This window comes from Bos taurus, chromosome 27 (assembly GCF_002263795.3).
Source record: "Bos taurus isolate L1 Dominette 01449 registration number 42190680 breed Hereford chromosome 27, ARS-UCD2.0, whole genome shotgun sequence".
Lineage (NCBI taxonomy): Eukaryota > Metazoa > Chordata > Mammalia > Artiodactyla > Bovidae > Bos > Bos taurus.
In genome coordinates, this window is record NC_037354.1 from 7,644,704 (window position 1) to 7,662,592 (window position 17,889).

General features: G+C 36.9%; 1 protein-coding gene across 5 annotated transcripts in view; it reads left to right on the plus strand.

Annotated features, from left to right (window-relative positions):
• WDR17 (WD repeat domain 17) overlaps window positions 1–17,889 on the plus strand; it is a 69,713-nt gene that overhangs the window by 13,350 nt on the left and 38,474 nt on the right. For 4 of the 5 annotated variants that reach the window (XM_002698643.6, XM_005225948.5, XM_005225953.5 and 1 more), the window contains exons 2-7: window positions 2,105–2,226; window positions 8,662–8,790; window positions 10,002–10,185; window positions 11,721–11,951; window positions 15,019–15,270; window positions 17,122–17,244. In XM_002698643.6, coding sequence (XP_002698689.3) covers window positions 2,161–2,226; window positions 8,662–8,790; window positions 10,002–10,185; window positions 11,721–11,951; window positions 15,019–15,270; window positions 17,122–17,244 — 985 coding nt within the window. In that variant the 5' untranslated portion in view covers window positions 2,105–2,160. The remainder of the gene's footprint in view (window positions 1–2,104; window positions 2,227–8,661; window positions 8,791–10,001; window positions 10,186–11,720; window positions 11,952–15,018; window positions 15,271–17,121; window positions 17,245–17,889) is intronic. The other variant, XM_002698642.6, reaches the window with a different exon arrangement.

The following is a 17,889-nucleotide window of genomic DNA, read 5'->3' on the forward strand; positions in this document are numbered from 1 at the left end:
ATCAGACTCTGTTGATTTTCCTGTGGACCCAAATCCACGTCGTTAATCTAGCCCATCTCATTCCCCCACCCCTTGTTTAGTAGACTCTGGTCTTCACGTATTTCCTGTTTTGAGATTATTCCTGTCACAGCCTTCCTCACCTGCTTGTCCCTGATATTGCTTCTAAAACTACTTGTGAGTTAAAGAAATATTAGTGCATGTTTCTGAGAGAGACTTAACACATTATGAAATATAATGACTGGGGCCCATAATGGGGCAGAAAACTCCAGGGGGAAATAAAAAGATAAATGAAAATGTCCGAGTGATGGTAGAAAATATAGCCTAGTTATACAATACCTATCTACTTGTGGACAGATTCATTTCAGTTTATTTTCCCCTCTTAGTTTTGTTAGTCCTAGAAAGCACTGCTGTGGATTTTTAGTGTATAATTTCTCTTTATTTAGATTATATACCTGACAGCAGAAATGTGCACTTGACTGTTGTGTAGCCGCAAATTTGTACATTAGCATAATGAGCATAAAAGAAACACCGTGAGCATCCTAGGTATTCCCCCTCGTGGCTCCTATCCGTCATGACTTCCTTTTCCCTGAAGAAAAGTCTCCATAACTTCTAACAGCGTAGATTCGCTTTGTTTGTTTTTAAACTTTTATAAACAGAATCCTGTGATATTTATGTGTGACTTTCAGGCCAGTTACATTATGTGCTTCATTCATTTCATTGTGTGTAGTTCTTTTTAATTACTGTGTAGCACCCCTGTGTGTGATTATCCCATGATTTTTAATCTCCATGACTGGGGGGAATCTGGTTTTTAAGAGAGGACTGTGTGTCTGCCTGACGTCATCCCTCCTCCGAGGCAGCCAGACTCCGCTTGGCACCTGCGGTGGGTGCTGAGTAAGAGAACGCTTTTGCTCCTCTCCGATGAGGAGTCTGGGTTTGTCTTGGTTCGGGATGGGAGCCTGTGGCAGTTTCCTGCTCCCCGCCTCAGGCGGGGCAGGGCTGGCAGCTTTTGCTTCTTCCTTCTCCCTGTTCTGGGGTTTGGGGAGGGGGCGTCTGTCCCTCCCCAGAGGCACGTGAAGTTTGCGTTTACTCCCTCCTCATCATCCCTGGGGGTAAGGGCATGTGTCTCCTCTCTGAAGGATTCCTAGCTGAAGGGTTGTGCTTCATTTGAGAGGAGGCTTCAGAGACCTAGGCTGAGTTCCATGCCTGTCAGCTCCCTGCGGCCCAGCGCTTCCTACGTGCCCTGCCTGCTCGGGACAGTGTCTGACTTGCCCCCCTCTTTCTCCTGAGCACCCCATTGAAGCCTGAGGCGATCTTCCAGGTGAGGGCAGCTCAGCTGGAACGTCAGGGACCTCCGGTTTTTCTAAATTGATTTTCTAGTTGACGTCAGCCTTGAAGACTTGAACGTCACAATGTTACCCGATTCCTTCCTATCCGCTTTGGTGGCTTCACCTCCCTTGCCCACACCTTGTCACAGGTGAAGCCGTTAGACTGTCTGGTTTCTCCAGTGGCTGGGCTCCTCACTCTTGGGCATTCCCTTGTTTGCTTTGCACTGTTAGGTGATGTGCTTAACTTTTTGATGCGCTTAGGTGATTGGCAGTCAGCTGACTGGCTTTCCTCTCAACGGTGCCAGCAGGTGGAAGTACAGGATCGGCTTGTCACTGTACCGCTTTTCACCTGAGGGCTTTAATCCAGTTTTATATCCAACTCCTGATGTTAAGAATGGAACACATTTTCTGTTTCTTGTTGTTTTGTGTTTTCTTCTGGATTCCTTACTTTTTAACTTGATTACTTTTAGAAATAGTTTACCTATTTCTTGCAAAAGTTAAATCCAAGATGTTTTTTAGACTGAAAACTGAAAGCCTAACTAAAATATTTGACATAGCATTCGCTAGTACTATACGACATAGTTATTATTTATTTCTCATTTGACTATAGGTTTGCATGTTCTGGTTTAGCATTGTTTTTACAGATACTGTTATTTCTAAATTATTAAAGCTGTTGCAGCTGAAATGTGTTTGTACTTCTAGCTTCTTATGCTGAGCAACATTTCATGAGACAGAGTTTGGTAAACCCGTTTGGTTGAAACGCATTGTTATTACTTTAGGTGCTGACTGTTCTGATGCTGGTTTCCAATTGCCTTGATTAAAGTAGAAACATTCTATGGCTTGGATGACTTACATTTCACATTGGTTTGAGCAAGATGATTGGTATGAAGGACTGCAAAGAGTAAGATACATTTATGTTGTATTTATAATTTTTTCTGTGATTTTTTTTTTTTTTTTTTTTTGCTTTACTTCACATGCAGCTGTATTTCTATGTCATTTATATTGTGGACATTTCTGCAGTGCAGTATTCTGAGGATAAATAAGATACTTATTTGATAGATTGAACAGTAGAGGTAAGAACATAATACATAAGGATAGTCATCATTATATATTGAAGAAAAGTGTTTTTTTCTATCCTGTTTTCAGATGAATTCTTAATGTTTGCAGATTGTCTTTAGGCTTTTAAGATAAAATAAAATTCTTTCTAATGAGATTAATGGATGAAAATAGAAATAATTTCAAGAAAGTCTGTTTACTTAAGGAAAAACATTTCATGATAGAAATGTGCTAATACCATGTATTATAATAATATTGTAAAAGAAAATGAAAAAAATGTTCTGAAGAAGAGTGCCATGTTCCATTTGATAAATTTTTAGGCAATTAATTATGTTTCAAAAGGATTTGCATTGTTACTATGGCAACTTTTGCATAGCATAGCTATTCTGGTCTATTATTGCAACGGCAGAAAACTGCCATTTTATTAGATACCTTATCAACATGGATTTAGTTTAGAATAGCATAGGATTTCTCTTTGATTATGTTCGCCTTTTAAATGAAAGATTCTTTGATTGTTTAAATGAAGGCAATTTGTGGATTTTACTTTTCATTCATGAGTGGAACAAGAGACAGAATATCCTCATGTAGTTTTACCAGCTTTTCCCCACCATGGTTTGTGAGCAGTGTTAGCGCTCATTCATGTCCGACTCTTTTTCGACCTTATGGACTGTAGCCTGCCAGGCTCCTCTGTGCATGGAATTCTCCAGGCAAGAATACTGGAGTGGGTTGCCATTTACTTCTCCAGTGGTTTGAGGGCATGTATTACTAAAGATAGGCAGTACTGAATGTTCCTTTCTCCTTCCTTCTTCAGGGTGCTATCCTAATCACATCAATCAAAGATATTTTCTCAGTACTTTACGTCTTTTAGTTTATCTTTTTAATTATAAATCCTCAGCAGTTTAAGCCTCTTGGGTTTTTTTGTTGCAGATTTCTTTTTCAGCTGTGAAACAAGCTGACAAACATCTCTGGAGCCAATAAATATCTAACTCTGGAGAATAATCCTCGTGTTGTGGATTCTAAAGAATTCTTCATAAGGCAGGCTGAGAATCAGTGGGTAGCTTACTATCCTGAATTCCAGCCTTACCCATAAATGATAGAAATGTTTAGCGTATGAGTTTAATAGCAGTATTTGAAGTTGCACTGGACACAGGCACATACCCACCCATCCAGACACGCACACACAGAGACGTGTACACAGACTGTGACTCTAGCATCTTTTTTTGTGTTGTGTATTTTAAATGTAATAACAGTGCATGTTGGATGTTCAGACAGAAGACTCTTTTTCAGGTGTAGACTGTATATTCCTCTGTGGAAAAGAAAGGGGATGATAGTCTAATTGTGGGGGTCGAGGGGAGTGGCTGATTTAAAACAAACATTTTTGTTTTACTAAAATTATGTGTTCCTTTATAGTGATTTTAAGACAGCTCATGGAGATTTTGTGAAGATTCAAAATCTTTCTGTCCACCATAACTCCAGTCTGTCCTTTAATACACTGTTGGCCTTTATTAGTGAATTTATTGTTCTGAGACATATTAAAAGAATAACCTGGTCTCATACGTAGATGTAGTTCAACCCTAAAATTGCCATATCCTTTTCATGAGTTTGAGCTTTGGGACAAGTTTTAATCTGTTCTTATACAGACTTAGATGACAATGAAACATCTTATTATAAATAATGAAAATTGAAACATGATTATTTAATTTCTTCTAAAATTCCACTGTATAATTTTTCAGATTTATGTATGTGCATATATACCCTATATAATCAGCATTCATCATGCCATATTTTTCCATAGTTGTTTTTTAATGTTTACTGGAAAAGATAAGTTGGCTTTTAAGAAAAAAATTATAATTTAGAAATGTGTTTGAAAAATCACATACAAATATGAGTTTTATCTTAAGATCACTAAATTGGCCTTTATACTTTGATATAAAATATCAAAGATATTTATATATTTGACATAAAATATAGCATTTTGATAGGAAATATATTTGATATAAATATATGTTTGATATCAAATATAGAAATATATGACTATATATACATCAAAATATATATGACAAAATATAATATATTTGATGTCAATATATATTTAATGTCAAATGTATATATTTTGTATAAATAAATTCCATATAAGATAGCAAATATATTTGATTTGCTATATAAATTTGATATAATTAATATTTATAGCATAACATATATTTCTACAAAAATGGCACATGTATATGAACTGGATTTTAATTTAGTTTTATAACTATTTTTGGCAGTGTTGTAACTCTAGCTAGATTTAAATTTCATGGTTATGTTATATTGTAATCTTGCTTGTGCAGAGATGAGCTTTATTGTTATACAAATCTAATTCAAGTATATTCTTATAACTTGTTTTTTTTTTGCATTTTATACACTTACCCTTCACTGTAATTACAATGTATGTGTCATGTGTTTCATACAAGATTGAAACAAAAAATAGAATTTAGGTTGAAAAAATAAAAATAGTATTTCTGCAGGTCTGCAGTTGCCAGACTGCTGACATTGTCAGTTGCTTGTGAGGTGACAGTGCTCAGGCTTTCTTCCTGAATCCTTTGTAAACCTGCCTTATTTGGTGAACTGACTTCATCTTTATAGTGTATATTTTGTTTCTGGGCCAAAAAGATGGTGTCTTCTGAAACAGTACATGTTTAGGATGGACATGGAAATACTTAGGTGGTTCACATAAAAATGCAACATATTCCTAAGTACAGATAAAAAGAGTACATAATATTTATCAGAAATATAAAATTACCTGTCACATACATTTGAAATATATTGGATTACCTATATGTGTGGCATGTTTTGTAGGATTTATATTTAAAATATAAATGTATATTTTGACATGGGCCTTCAGTTGAATGTTTTCTATTTTCAGTGATGCAGAATAACTATCTGTGTAACCTTTCATGCTGACCATAATATCAAAAGCTTCTGGACACTTTGTCTCTTCAGCAATTGTAGATATCACTTAATAAAAGTGAGATGTATGTATATATATATAAAATGATACTTTTGAAAAATAACAAAAAAGTTTCAAATACTAGCAGTTTAAATACATTATTTAGATTTGTAGATGTGATAGTATTCATATCTTTAATGATGCATGATTTTTAATATCTCATTCAAAAACCCTAATTTTTTAAAGAAGCTGCCATTTTGTTTTTTCCTGTTTATTATTTTAATGGCTGGTTTGGAAAAGTTCTTCAACTCTGAATTCTAAAGGATTTAAGTTGTTGGACTATAATAAGACTTGTAAAAGCTGCCCAGGAACATACCACAGCAGACCGAATTGTATGAAAATATTGAAATGTTTATATTACCTGAATTTAGGAACTAAAAAGAAGTAAATCAAGATACATGATACAGTAAAAATATATTAGCATGGGTTTAGAAGTGATTTTTTTTTTTTTTAATAAAGAGTTAGCGGAAGGACTTAATCATTTCTAGTTTGGCATGTGAGGAGCTCAGAAGTCCTCACTGTGGCCTAAAACAAAACAAAACAATGAAAACTGAAAAATCAACAACTCCTTCTTAGATTCCTAAGAGATTTGAAGTCACCAGGCCAACTGCTGCCCCCAAATTGGAGAGATAGGCATATGGGCAGAATCACAGTGCGTCAGAGCAGAAACCCACCTGCAGAAACCTCCGTGGGAACCAGAGTCGGAGTGGAGAACCTCAGCGATAATTAGTGACTTGCTGGAGGCTCGTGTGTCAAGTCCCAGAGTTAAAAACTCCTGGGGGACCCAGTAATTAAGGAGGCCTCCAGGCTTTTCTAAGTTTTGCCTCCAGGACCTTTACTAGGTTTTCACAGTAAATATCAGAGAAAGAACCCTGCATGCTTCTGGCAAGGGGAGAGGAAAAGGAATTGTTTTGAAGTATGTCAGAACATCCTTCTTCTTAACAAGGCTGTCCTGTTTTACTAGAGCCTGATCTGCAGAGATGATATCTGCACCCAACCTGTCCGGGAGAAGGGAAGTAGCCAGCCCCTGCTAACCATCCTGTCCCACTCGGGGAGGAAAATCTCCAAGAGTACTGGTGAAATTCCCAGTCCACGGGCATGGGCTTATTGGAAGACAGAGAACTAGTTACAGTCATGGGACTACAGAGTCATCTTAACATCACAACACTAAAGACCTACTACTGGCCACAGTTCTTTTAAACAGTGACATCATGTTCTCCTGTTAACAAAAAATTACATGGCACACTAAAAAGCAAAAAAACAAAAGCACAGTTGAAAGAGATTAAATAAGGATCAGCACCAAAGTCAGATACGGCAGGGATATTCATCTGTGCCCAGCTATTATAGTTGGAGACTTTAATACTGCTCTGTCAGAATAGAACAGATCTAGTAGACACAAAATTAGTAGAGACATAGTTGAACTCAACAACACTTCAAGCAACTGGATGTAATTTGATGTCTATCAGCTATTTCATCTATCAATAGCAAATTACACATTCTTGTCAAGCTTACATGGGAGATTGACAGAATAGACCATATTCTGGACCAAAATCACACCTTAACAAATGTAAAAGTATAGAAATAATAGTGTCTGCTCTTAGACAATGGCACTAAACTAGATATCAGTAACAGAGAACTGGAAAATCCCCAAGTACTTAGAGATTACACAGCACTTTTCTAAATAACATAAGGATCAAAGAAGAACTCTCAAGAGAAATTAAAAATCATTTTGAACTAAGTGAAACTGAAAATACAACTTAACAATTTATGGGAGGCAGGAAAAGGAGTGCGTGGAGGGAAATTTATTGCATTGAATGCATGTATTAGAAAAAAAGGAAGCTCCAAAATCAATCATCTAAGCTTCTGCCTTAGAAGACTAGAAAAGGAAGAGCAAATTGAATCCAAAGCAAGCAGAATATAAGAAATAATTACAGCAGAAAATAAAAGGGCAAGAGACTTGAAAAGACACTTCACTGAAGATGACAGATGACATGGAAGCTTATGGAAAGATGTCCAGCATCACAGGTTATTAGGGAATAGCAGATTTAAGCAACAATAAAATGCTGCTACATGCCTGCTAGACTGGCCCATCTAAACCACTGACAACAACAACTTTGGTGAGAAGGTCAAGTAGCAGGAACACTCATTTTTGTCTGTTGGGAATGCAAAATGGTGTGGACAGTCTCACGTTTCTTTCCCAAATATAAACTCAAAATTTGTTTACACACAAACCTTACATCCCAAGGATAAACTGTAAAAGCCTATTTAATTCACATGTAGTTTAAATAATGTATATTTTCAGTGAAAAGTAATATTGCTGTAACATTGTGAAAGGGAAAGTGTGTATTTTTTTTTATTATTTATCAAGAATGCTTGGTGTCATTAGGGGAGGAAGAAACCAGATATTTGTAGCAGTTTCTTATACTGGTAAGCACTCAAAAGCACAGATTTTTTATCATGCTGATTTTCACTGCATATTATTTACATCACTAGTTCCACTCAGATAAGGGAATTTAATGGGGTGAAGAGAGAAAAATTGGAGTAGAAAAAAGAGATCTTTTCAGGAAGTGGAACTATGAAATAGAAGAGATATAAAGAAGAAAGTAGCTTTTTAAATAAATGAGAGTTAACATAACTGAGTCTGGGCTTGTCTACTCTAAAATCCTCTGCCCTGCCATATGAACGATGTATATTCTGTGATTTCCAGTTTCCTTCGTCCCCTCTTCACAATGAAGACCACTGGTAACCCAGCTTGTATTCCTGTCTTACGTACCTCAGATAGTGTTTGTAAGGATGCCAGAGGCAATGTGAAACTGAAGTTCTGAGACAGAGGTCACAATACTCCCAGTACTGGGTTGGCTCACAGTGTTTTACATTTGAACTTGCTGCCTTGAATGAATTGCCAGTATTTAAAAACTGGTACATTTACATGAAATTCTGGATATTTCTGTCTCTTTGGGAAGTCAGTGGTACTAGACCCTTTGGGTAGGAATGAGCACTTTACGCTTCACTCTGTCCCCGTCACTGCTGGTGGGGTTCCCAGCCCTTGATCAAATGTCAGTCGTCATTTATTTTATAATCTCACCTCTCTAATAGAAATGACCTGCCTTGATGTCTATTGCTATTTGGAGATTTCAGCTCCCATTCTTTGAAAGCTGAGATTAATAGTGCTAGTGGAAACTTTTTTCAGGGCATAGAGATAAGGATTTAGGAACACAGATGTAAAACAGTGAAGAGGTGATTTATTGAATAATGGAGATGACCAGCATTCCTCTGAATTTGCTTTTCAAGGTGAACATGTCCCAGGTAAGGCAGGTGGGACTGCTGGCTGCTGGGTGTCAGCCGTGGAACAGAGATGTGTGCGCTGCCAGTGGAGACAGGTTTGCCTACTGTGCCACCCTGGCCATCTATGTTTATCAGGTAAAAGAATGCTGACTCTTTTCAATTTTTCATTTTTTCGGATAAGATTAATATTTAATTAAGTTTGAAAAGCTAGTGAAATGCTATTAAAGTCTGCAGTTTAGTTAATAAAAATATTTAATTAACACTCGATTTGAAATTCCCGAGTTCAGTTTTCTGCATTGCGCTTAAGACCCCATGTGGGTTATTTGTAAAGTCAGAGAGGGTCACTGATATGCGAAATGACTTCTTCATGCACTTGTATTTGTAGACTCTTCCGCTGAATGGCTTTTACAGCAGTTTTTTCTATTAGATACTTTACATCTGCATTATCTACCATTGGTAACCTAAATGACTAACTACTTTAAAAGTTATAAACCTGTTCATCCCTACACGTACAGAAAATGCATTTATACCTTTAAACAGGCTCATGGCGTTGGGCATAGGAGACTATGTTAGCTGTTAAGGTTTTACTGCAAATATATGGTTAAACAAAGATTGGTGGCATTAATAGATAATATAATAATGATTTGAAAAAGTATCATATAATACTGTGAAAGGTTCGTTATGTGTTCAAGGAAAAAACCAGGTTCAACAAAATGACAAATACAGTATATAACAGTATGTCATAAACATGTTAAAAATGATAGATGAATTGATCTACTAATTAATGGCACAATTACAAAGGAAATAGGAAAATTAGGCTATTCATTTTGTCCACTTGCATATAAAAACAACATAATGCCCTTTCCAAGAAGCAATAACATAAAACAGGTCCAAATGATACCACTGCTCTGCAAACCTCGCATATCTTAATAATGCAGTAATGAGCAGTTGGCTTACTTAACGTACATTTTTTTACTAAAATACAATTTAAAAACTGCAGAAAAATTATTTCAAGACCAAGGTATTTTTCCTTCATAAGTAGATAGGGCTTCAGAAAATATAATAAATCTCTTAATTATGCATATTTAAATATACATTTGTTTTTACTCATTTTAAAATTGATATGTTTAATGTGAGTCTTCTTTTATTTTTTAAAAAAAATGATTTTGTTCCGTTGAATACATTTGAATTCACTTGAAAGTGGACCAAGCTTGAATTGTGTTCATATCTTGTTATTAAATATACTCATTTTCGTATGTGCAGCTTTTAAAAAATGATGTGATTATTAATGGAAAGTGTATTACCTAAAAAGAAGCACTGATATGTTTTATTTATATTTTTTCTAGTTGGATCACCATTATAATGAATTCAAACTCCACGCAATCATGTCTGAACATAAGAAAACAATCACAGCGCTCTCCTGGTGTCCACATAACCCTGACCTGTTTGCGAGTGGCAGTGCCGATAATTTAGTGATCATTTGGAATGTTGCAGAACAAAAAGTCATTGCTAAACTTGACAGTACGAAAGGTATCTCTCTTAACTGGGGTTTACTTCATTGAATGAAATATTTTTATTTCAATAAGCAAAGTATTATACTTCAGTAAGCTCAGGTTTTAAAGTAGTGTTTTCCAAGCTCTCTAATGAAAGTCTATGTAAGAAACACATTTTATGTCATGATTCATGGTTCTGTGTGTGGATGCGTACAAACCAAAACACAATTTCATGAAATAATCAGACTTGCTATGCTAAGTCACTTCAGTTGTGTCCGACTCTTTGCGACCCCATAGATGGCAGCCCACCAGGCTCCCCCATCCCTGGGATTCTCCAGGCAAGAACACTGGAGTGGGCTGCCATTTCCTTCTCCAATGCATGAAAGTGAGAAGTGAAAGTGAAGTCGCTCAGTTGTGTCTGACTCTTAGCGACCCCATGGACTGCCCCCTACCAGGCTCTCCATCCGTGGGATTTTCCAGGCAAGAGTACTGGAGTGGGGTGCCACTGCCTTCTCCAATCAGACTTAGTACACTGATTAATTAAAAACGTAATCTGTACCAGATAATTTATGTTTAAATATAACATTAAAAATTCAAAAATAAATATAAAGACAATAATTAGAGGCAATTTTCTCAGTGAGACAATTATAAGAGTTTAATAATTAACTTTGTATACGTTTATGTGAAACAGGTGGTCAGCTCATTTTAGTCAGATCCATTTTACAGATGAAGAACCAGGCTTAGGTAACGTGACTTGTTTAATTTAAAGCAAAACTAAAATTTAAATCTAAACTCCTGATAAGATCATAGTTTGTAGCATTAACTTTGTTATTAAATGCGTATAGAAACACATTTAACTTTTCGTACATTTAATCCTTATGCCTGCAATGCAAGAGACCTGGATTTGACCCCTGGGTTGGGAAGATCCCCTGGAGGAGGAAATGGCCAGAATACTCCAGTATTCTTGTTTGGAAAATCTCACAGACAGAGGAGCCTGGTGGGCTACAGTCAGTGGGGTCGCAAAGAGTTGGACGCAACTGAGAGAATAATACTTAACCCCAATTTATATTTAATAGCCTTTAAAGCAGGAATTGTATCCCATACTAAACTTGTACACCTAGAACACCTAAAGTAGGTCTTATGCACAAAAATACTCCTTGTAAGTTTTCATTGCTTACAGTAAGAATTCATTGTTTTAATATTGGGTTGCCCAAAAAGTTTGTTCCAGTTAGAAAAATCCAAATGAACTTTTGGGGCAACCTAATATATGGTTTCCTGAAAGAAAGAAAGAACTCTGTAAGTCTCTTTGAGTATGTGAAGCATATGATCACATGAGTAGTTTTAAACCAGAAACTAGGTATACTTTTTCATCATAGACGTTCTCTCCGCATGTTCCCTGTAGTCTTTTGGGTTACTGTACAAATTAAAGTCCCAAATAAGAGGTAATTTTTTAAAATAATGAACATAACCTTGTATTTTGGTTGTCATGGAAGCGTAGGATGCAGATAATACTGAATGGCATGGTCTTATGCCACATCTCTCGATTGTGTATCTGTATTTAATTTATTCCAGGGACGCCTGCCTCTCTTAGCTGGTGCTGGAATGCTGGTGATGCTGTGGCATTTGCTTCCCACAGAGGCCCGCTGTTCATCTGGACCATCTCAGGACCAGACAGTGGGGTGACTGTGCACAGAGACGCCCACAGCTTCCTGTCTGATATCTGCATGTTCAGATGGCATACACAGAAAAAGGGGAAGGTTGCCTTTGGTCATGTTGATGGAAGTCTATCAATTTTTCAGCCAGGTAAGAATGTTTTTTTCAGTCAGATGTCTTAAATTTTATTTTTCTTATTAACATACGTAATTTCATATTTACATATTTACATTTCATATTTTCATATTAACATTTCATATTTTCATATTAACATACATAATTTCATATTTACATTTACGTAATTTCATATTTACATTTCATATTTTCATATTAACACGTAATTAACGTATTTACGTATGTTTCATATAACATACATAATTTCAAATTACATACGTAATTTTCATATTTACATGGCATAGAAAGTTAATAGTATTTTAATTTTTAAATAATAGTTGTGCTTGGGCTCCCCAGGTGGCTAAGTGGTTAAGAATCCGTCTGCAAATGCAGGAGATGGAGATTTTGTCCCTGGGTCGTGAAGATCCCCTGGAGAAGGAAATGGCGACCTGCTCCAGTATTCTTGCCTGGGGAATCATATGGACAGAGTTGCCTGGTGGGCTGTGGTCCACGGAGTTGCAAAAAGTTGGACACGACTGAGCACACACACACACAGAGCACAATAATTGTGCAAATATTATCCAGTACTGTGCCGATTCCAAATAACCATTAGAAGTAAATTTTATTTGTAAGACATTTTAGTACATTTCACCATCTCTTAGGGACACAATTCAACCTGTAACAACCCAATACAGATTCTTTGACTTCACTCTTCTATAGGATCTTTAGCAATTAATGTGCACAAAACATTAGTATAGCCCTGTGGTATGTTTTCCTTACATATGCAAGAGCTAACGGGTAATGAAGGAAGCACTGCTTTTCAGTTCTGCCACTGCATTCTAAACTGTGAGTTTGAAACTCAAGAGAGCATTGGCATTGATACCAGCACCATTAGGTCTTGTCCTGAGGGGTGGTCCCCCTTCCCTTCTGAGCGACTTCCTGTCACCACAGATGGTTGTTTGGTCCTCGAGGCTCTCAGAGCAGACTGTGATCTCAAGCTCTCTGCTGTCCTGTCTTTGTCTCTCTCGGAAGAAATAAATATTCGTGGAGGACTGCCCACAATAGTGCAGTTCATCCATCATTTGGAAGCAGTGATTTTTAAACCCTGCTTAGTGTGTCTGTGGATTTCTTTGTGTGTGTTGGGCAGGGGTGGGGTGGGACATTTTGGTAGGTGGTCCAGCTGAGGCTTCAAGCCTTCTGTTCCCTTTCAGTCTGAAAAACACCACTTTATTCCATATTGGACTTCATGTAAAAATTCTAATATTAATAGGGGATTCTAGGGCCAAAAGAGGGAGAAGGCAATGGCACCCCACTCCAGTACTCTTGCCTGGAAAATCCCATGGCTGGAGGAGCCTGGTGGGCTGCGGTCCCTGGGGTCGCGAAGAATCGGACACTACTGAGCAACTTCACCTTAACTTCTCATTTTCATGCATTGGAGAAGGAAATGGCAACCCACTCCACTGTTCTTGCCTGGAGAATCCCAGGAATGGGGAAGCCTGGTGGGCTGCCGTCTATGGGGTCACACACAGTCGGACATGACTGAAGTGACTTAGCAGCAGTGGAAGCAGGGCCAAAAGAGGTGGAAAACTACTGCTTTAGCTATTTCAGGTTATATCCTTAGACAAAAGCAGATCATTAGAAAATCTGTTTTCAAACTTCATAGTAGAAATGTTTTAATTAAATTGACTTTGGTATTATTCCAGGGATATGCACTAATCAAATTTTCATTGTTTCCTTTTGGAAATGTTGGCGTAGTGCTTATGTAATGTTGCTTTTATAATCTGTTATGTTGGAAGACAGCAGGTAATGATGTCGTTGCAGGAAGAGCTATGGTATCTTTGAATTGTCTTATTTTTTGAGTAAGTACTTCTTTTAAAGTTTATGATACTTAGGAATAATTGGTACTTCTGTTAAGGTTGTAATCTCTAAACTTAGCTGTTTCACTGCCTTTCTGTTGCAAACAAGAGGAACATTTAATTGCAGTTTCTGTGTGGTATGTCAGCAGAAGCCTTTTTTTCGTTATCACCAGTGTGTATATAATTTGGAAGAAATAAGAGGATTGTTTGCTGGTCCTTTTCTTCACTTAATTTCATTTGTTTCGTCTCCCTATTTTTCTCGCTGCCTGTTTGTTCTGGTAGCCAGGAGTGAATTACGATGTGGCAAATGGTAATATGAATGAGGACAGATGACTGTAAATATTGGGATGCGTTTATCATACACCCACTTCAAGGCAATTAACTAATTTATTCTTAAAAAAAAAAGGTGTCGTCGTGTTCTATACCATAAAATAAAAAAGTGAGCACACAGAGATTCAGTATCTTGGAACTAGGATTTGGACCCAGGCAACGCTCCAAAGCCTGTGCTTTTAATCAGAACATAATATTCTTCCTGTTGGTGAGCACCTCCCTGCTGCTGCTAAGCTGCTAAGTCACTTCAGTTGTGTCCGACTCTGTGTGACCCCATAGACGGCAGCCCACCAGGCTCCACCATCCCTGGGATTCTCCAGGCAAGAACACTGGAGTGGGTTGCCATTTCCTTCTCCAATGCATGAAAGTGAAAGTGAAGATGCTCAGTCATGTCCGACTCTTCATGACCCCATGGACTGCAGCCCACCAGGCTCCTCCGTCCATGGGACTTTGCAGGCAAGAGTACTGGAGTGGGTTGCCATTGCCTTCTCTGAGCACCTCCCTACCCCTATGCTATTGTAATTTAATGAAATTGTAATTGTTGACAAGATCATATGGGTTATTTTTCCACTTTTTTTCCCCTAACAACTTCTCAGTAGCAAATAGAAAGACATCCAGGATACTGGGGATTGCCTAAGCAAAGCAGTTCTGTCCAGCTGCATTCTTAGCAGTTCAGTCGCTAAGTCGTGTCTGACTCTTTGTGACCCCATTGACTGCAGCTTCCCTGTCATCCTTTGGACAAACTCTTAATTCTCCTTCATTCGCATGTCAGTTATGACTTCCACATAAAAATGCCACACTTGTATTCCCAGGACTCTTGGAATCAGTGGTCTGCAAAGAGGAAGTTCAAATGATCTCAGTTTATTAGTCTTATTTTGGAAATTTTGTTGAAAACCGTGTTCCTTACATTTGAATAGGTAATAAAAGTCAGAAGCACGTGCTGAGACCCGACTCTCTTGAAGGGACAGATGAAGAGGACCCTGTGTCGGCCCTGGAGTGGGACCCACTCTCTACTGACTATCTGCTCGTGGCTAATCTGCATCATGGAATTCGCCTAGTGGATTCCGAGTCACTTTGTTGCATAACGACTTTTAGTTTTCCCAGCGCAGCAGCTTCTGTGCAGTGTCTGGCCTGGGTTCCTAGTGCTCCTGGGATGTTTATAACTGGAGGTAACTTTACCTTGTTCCCCAGAGTTTTAAATATGTGCATATTCTTTAATTGACTCAGGGAAATTGCACTATTTTATTGACTGATTTTGTATAAAACATTAATATCTCAAATATTATCATTTATTACAGTAAATACCAAGTTTACTTTTATTTCTATTGTGTATCATTAACATAATGACAAATAAAAATGAAAAGGCCCAGTTTTCCAGGTTTCTGGCAAAATCAGAATATGTCATGCATGTACACACGTGTGGGCATGGCTGGGTTTGTGTGTATACAAAAGGGAACAGCAGTTCAATTTCAGCCATGACTGGATGACAATAAAGGTACTGGCTAGAAAAACAAGTTATATGAATGAGAGGTCTCTTAGCCTCACTGATAGTTTTGGGCCATGTTTTCCTAATTATAAGACCGTCAGCAAAGCTAAGAAGTGATGGAGGATGGGACGATGAGGAATTTAAAATAGTCATTAGGAATTAAATGACTTACCATTCACATAGATTCAGAGAAACCAAGTACTTTCAGCTGCTGTATAAACACTTCCCATATTTGCTAAGTCTAACATAAAAGACAAAAGAGTCTTTATCCTTTCAGCAGCTTTAAAGAAGCCTTTATTCTTTAAGCACTTAAACTACACATGGAAGTAGATTCTTATTTATATACGTTAACTGACTTAATTACACACGATATAATTAATGATAAACATGGGAATTTTGTTTTTATGTATTATTATTACTGTCCTTATTATTGAGATGAAATTTACATATCATAAAAATCACCAAGTTAAAGCGTACAGTTCAGAGGTTTCTATGTTACAACTGTAACCACCATTTACCTCCAGAATCTTTCCTCATCCCCTGATAGACTCTGAACCCATCAACAGTCAGTCTCCATGACCCCCCAACACACTCCCTAGTCACTACACATGTATGTACATTAACCACTGATCTTCTTTCTGTCTCTGTGATTTGCATATTCTGAATTCACAAAAAGTGAATATTCTGGATTCACAGAAATTGAATCATTCAATGTGTGGCCTTTTTTGTCTGGCTTCTCTGATTTAACGTTAAGTTTTCAGGATTCATCCATGATGTAGTGTGAATGAGTACTCATTCCTTTATATAGATGGATAATGTTCCATTGTATGGATATGCCAAATTTTGTTAATCCGTTAATCAGTTGATAGACACTCAGCTTGTTTCCACTTTTGTGCTGTTATGAATAATGCTGCTATGAACATGTGTGTGCAGGCTTTATGTAGACATGTCTGTAATTCAGTTGGGTGTGTATGCAAGAGAGCAATTGTTGGGTCATATGGTAACTTTGCAATCAGTTGAGAAACTGCCAGTCTTGTTTCTGGAGTAACTTATTAAGGTGGGAATTTTGGAAGCAGGGGGTGTTCTAGGTACTCTTCAGGCATATCATCTAGTCCTTGTTTGGCTGCAGGTGAGCAAGGAAGCAGTTTACAAATGTTTCAAGAAAGGAAGGTTTGTTAATGGTGGGGGTAGAAAGTTTTCTGTTACTGGCTTTCCTAGAGCACCTTGTCACTGGGTGCTTTTGGGGATAAAATCATCATAACTGTCTTTTCTGGGAAAAGCTGCAAAAGCAAGCAGCCTCTTAGCTTAGAAGGGGATTTGAAACAGAAAAAAAAAAATGGCAAAACCTGCCAAAAATTTAAGGGATGAGCATCATTTCAGCTGCTTCTTTGTATTATATAACATTGTGAGAAGAATGTCAGTAAGTGGTGTTAAAAATCTGACAAGTTGAAATTTTGTTATTACTTTTATATCTCAGCATTTTATGTTTCAAGTAAAATGTGCTAATAGAATGCTTTTCTTTTGATCTGACTAGATTCCCAAGTGGGTGTTTTACGCATTTGGAATGTTTCTAGAACAACACCTGTTGATAATTTTAAATTAAAGAAAACAGGATTTCATTGCTTACATGTACTGAATTCTCCTCCAAGGAAAAAATGTAAGTAAAAATGTTAAAATTTAATATTTAAAAATATCATATTTGCTGCTATCAAATAAAATCATATAATGATATAAACATAACAAATACTGGATGCTACTGAAAGGCAGATTTTTAAAAACTGCCCTTGATAATATGTGTGCTAAAGTTACCATCAAAGCCACATAATATCTAATATTGCTAAATTGAAGATATTTAGAGCAAAATTATATTTTTAAATGTTATTGAATGAGGATATTAAAATAATATTAAATTGTCTACATGGGAAAAATGAAATGATGGTACTGGTGAAAATAAGAAATAGAGTGGTAGGATTAAATAAAATTGCTCTGAATCAAATATACTGGGAAATATTTATCTGTATTCCAATGTGTACTTAATATAGATTGATCTAATAATTTATAGTGGTATCATTATTTTAAATTATATTTGCAAGAGCATATTCACATTCTAAGGGAAAGTTTTTTTTGAAAGAAGACAAAATATGTGATAACCCAGTGATACCTGTATCAGATCTGACCTGCAGAATTGTAAGATAATAGATTTGTACTGTTTAAGCTGCAAAAAAAAAAAAAAAAAAAGAATATACAGAAAATAACTAAGCAAGGAGACTTTTATACAAAGTTGGGGAAATGAAAGTGTATA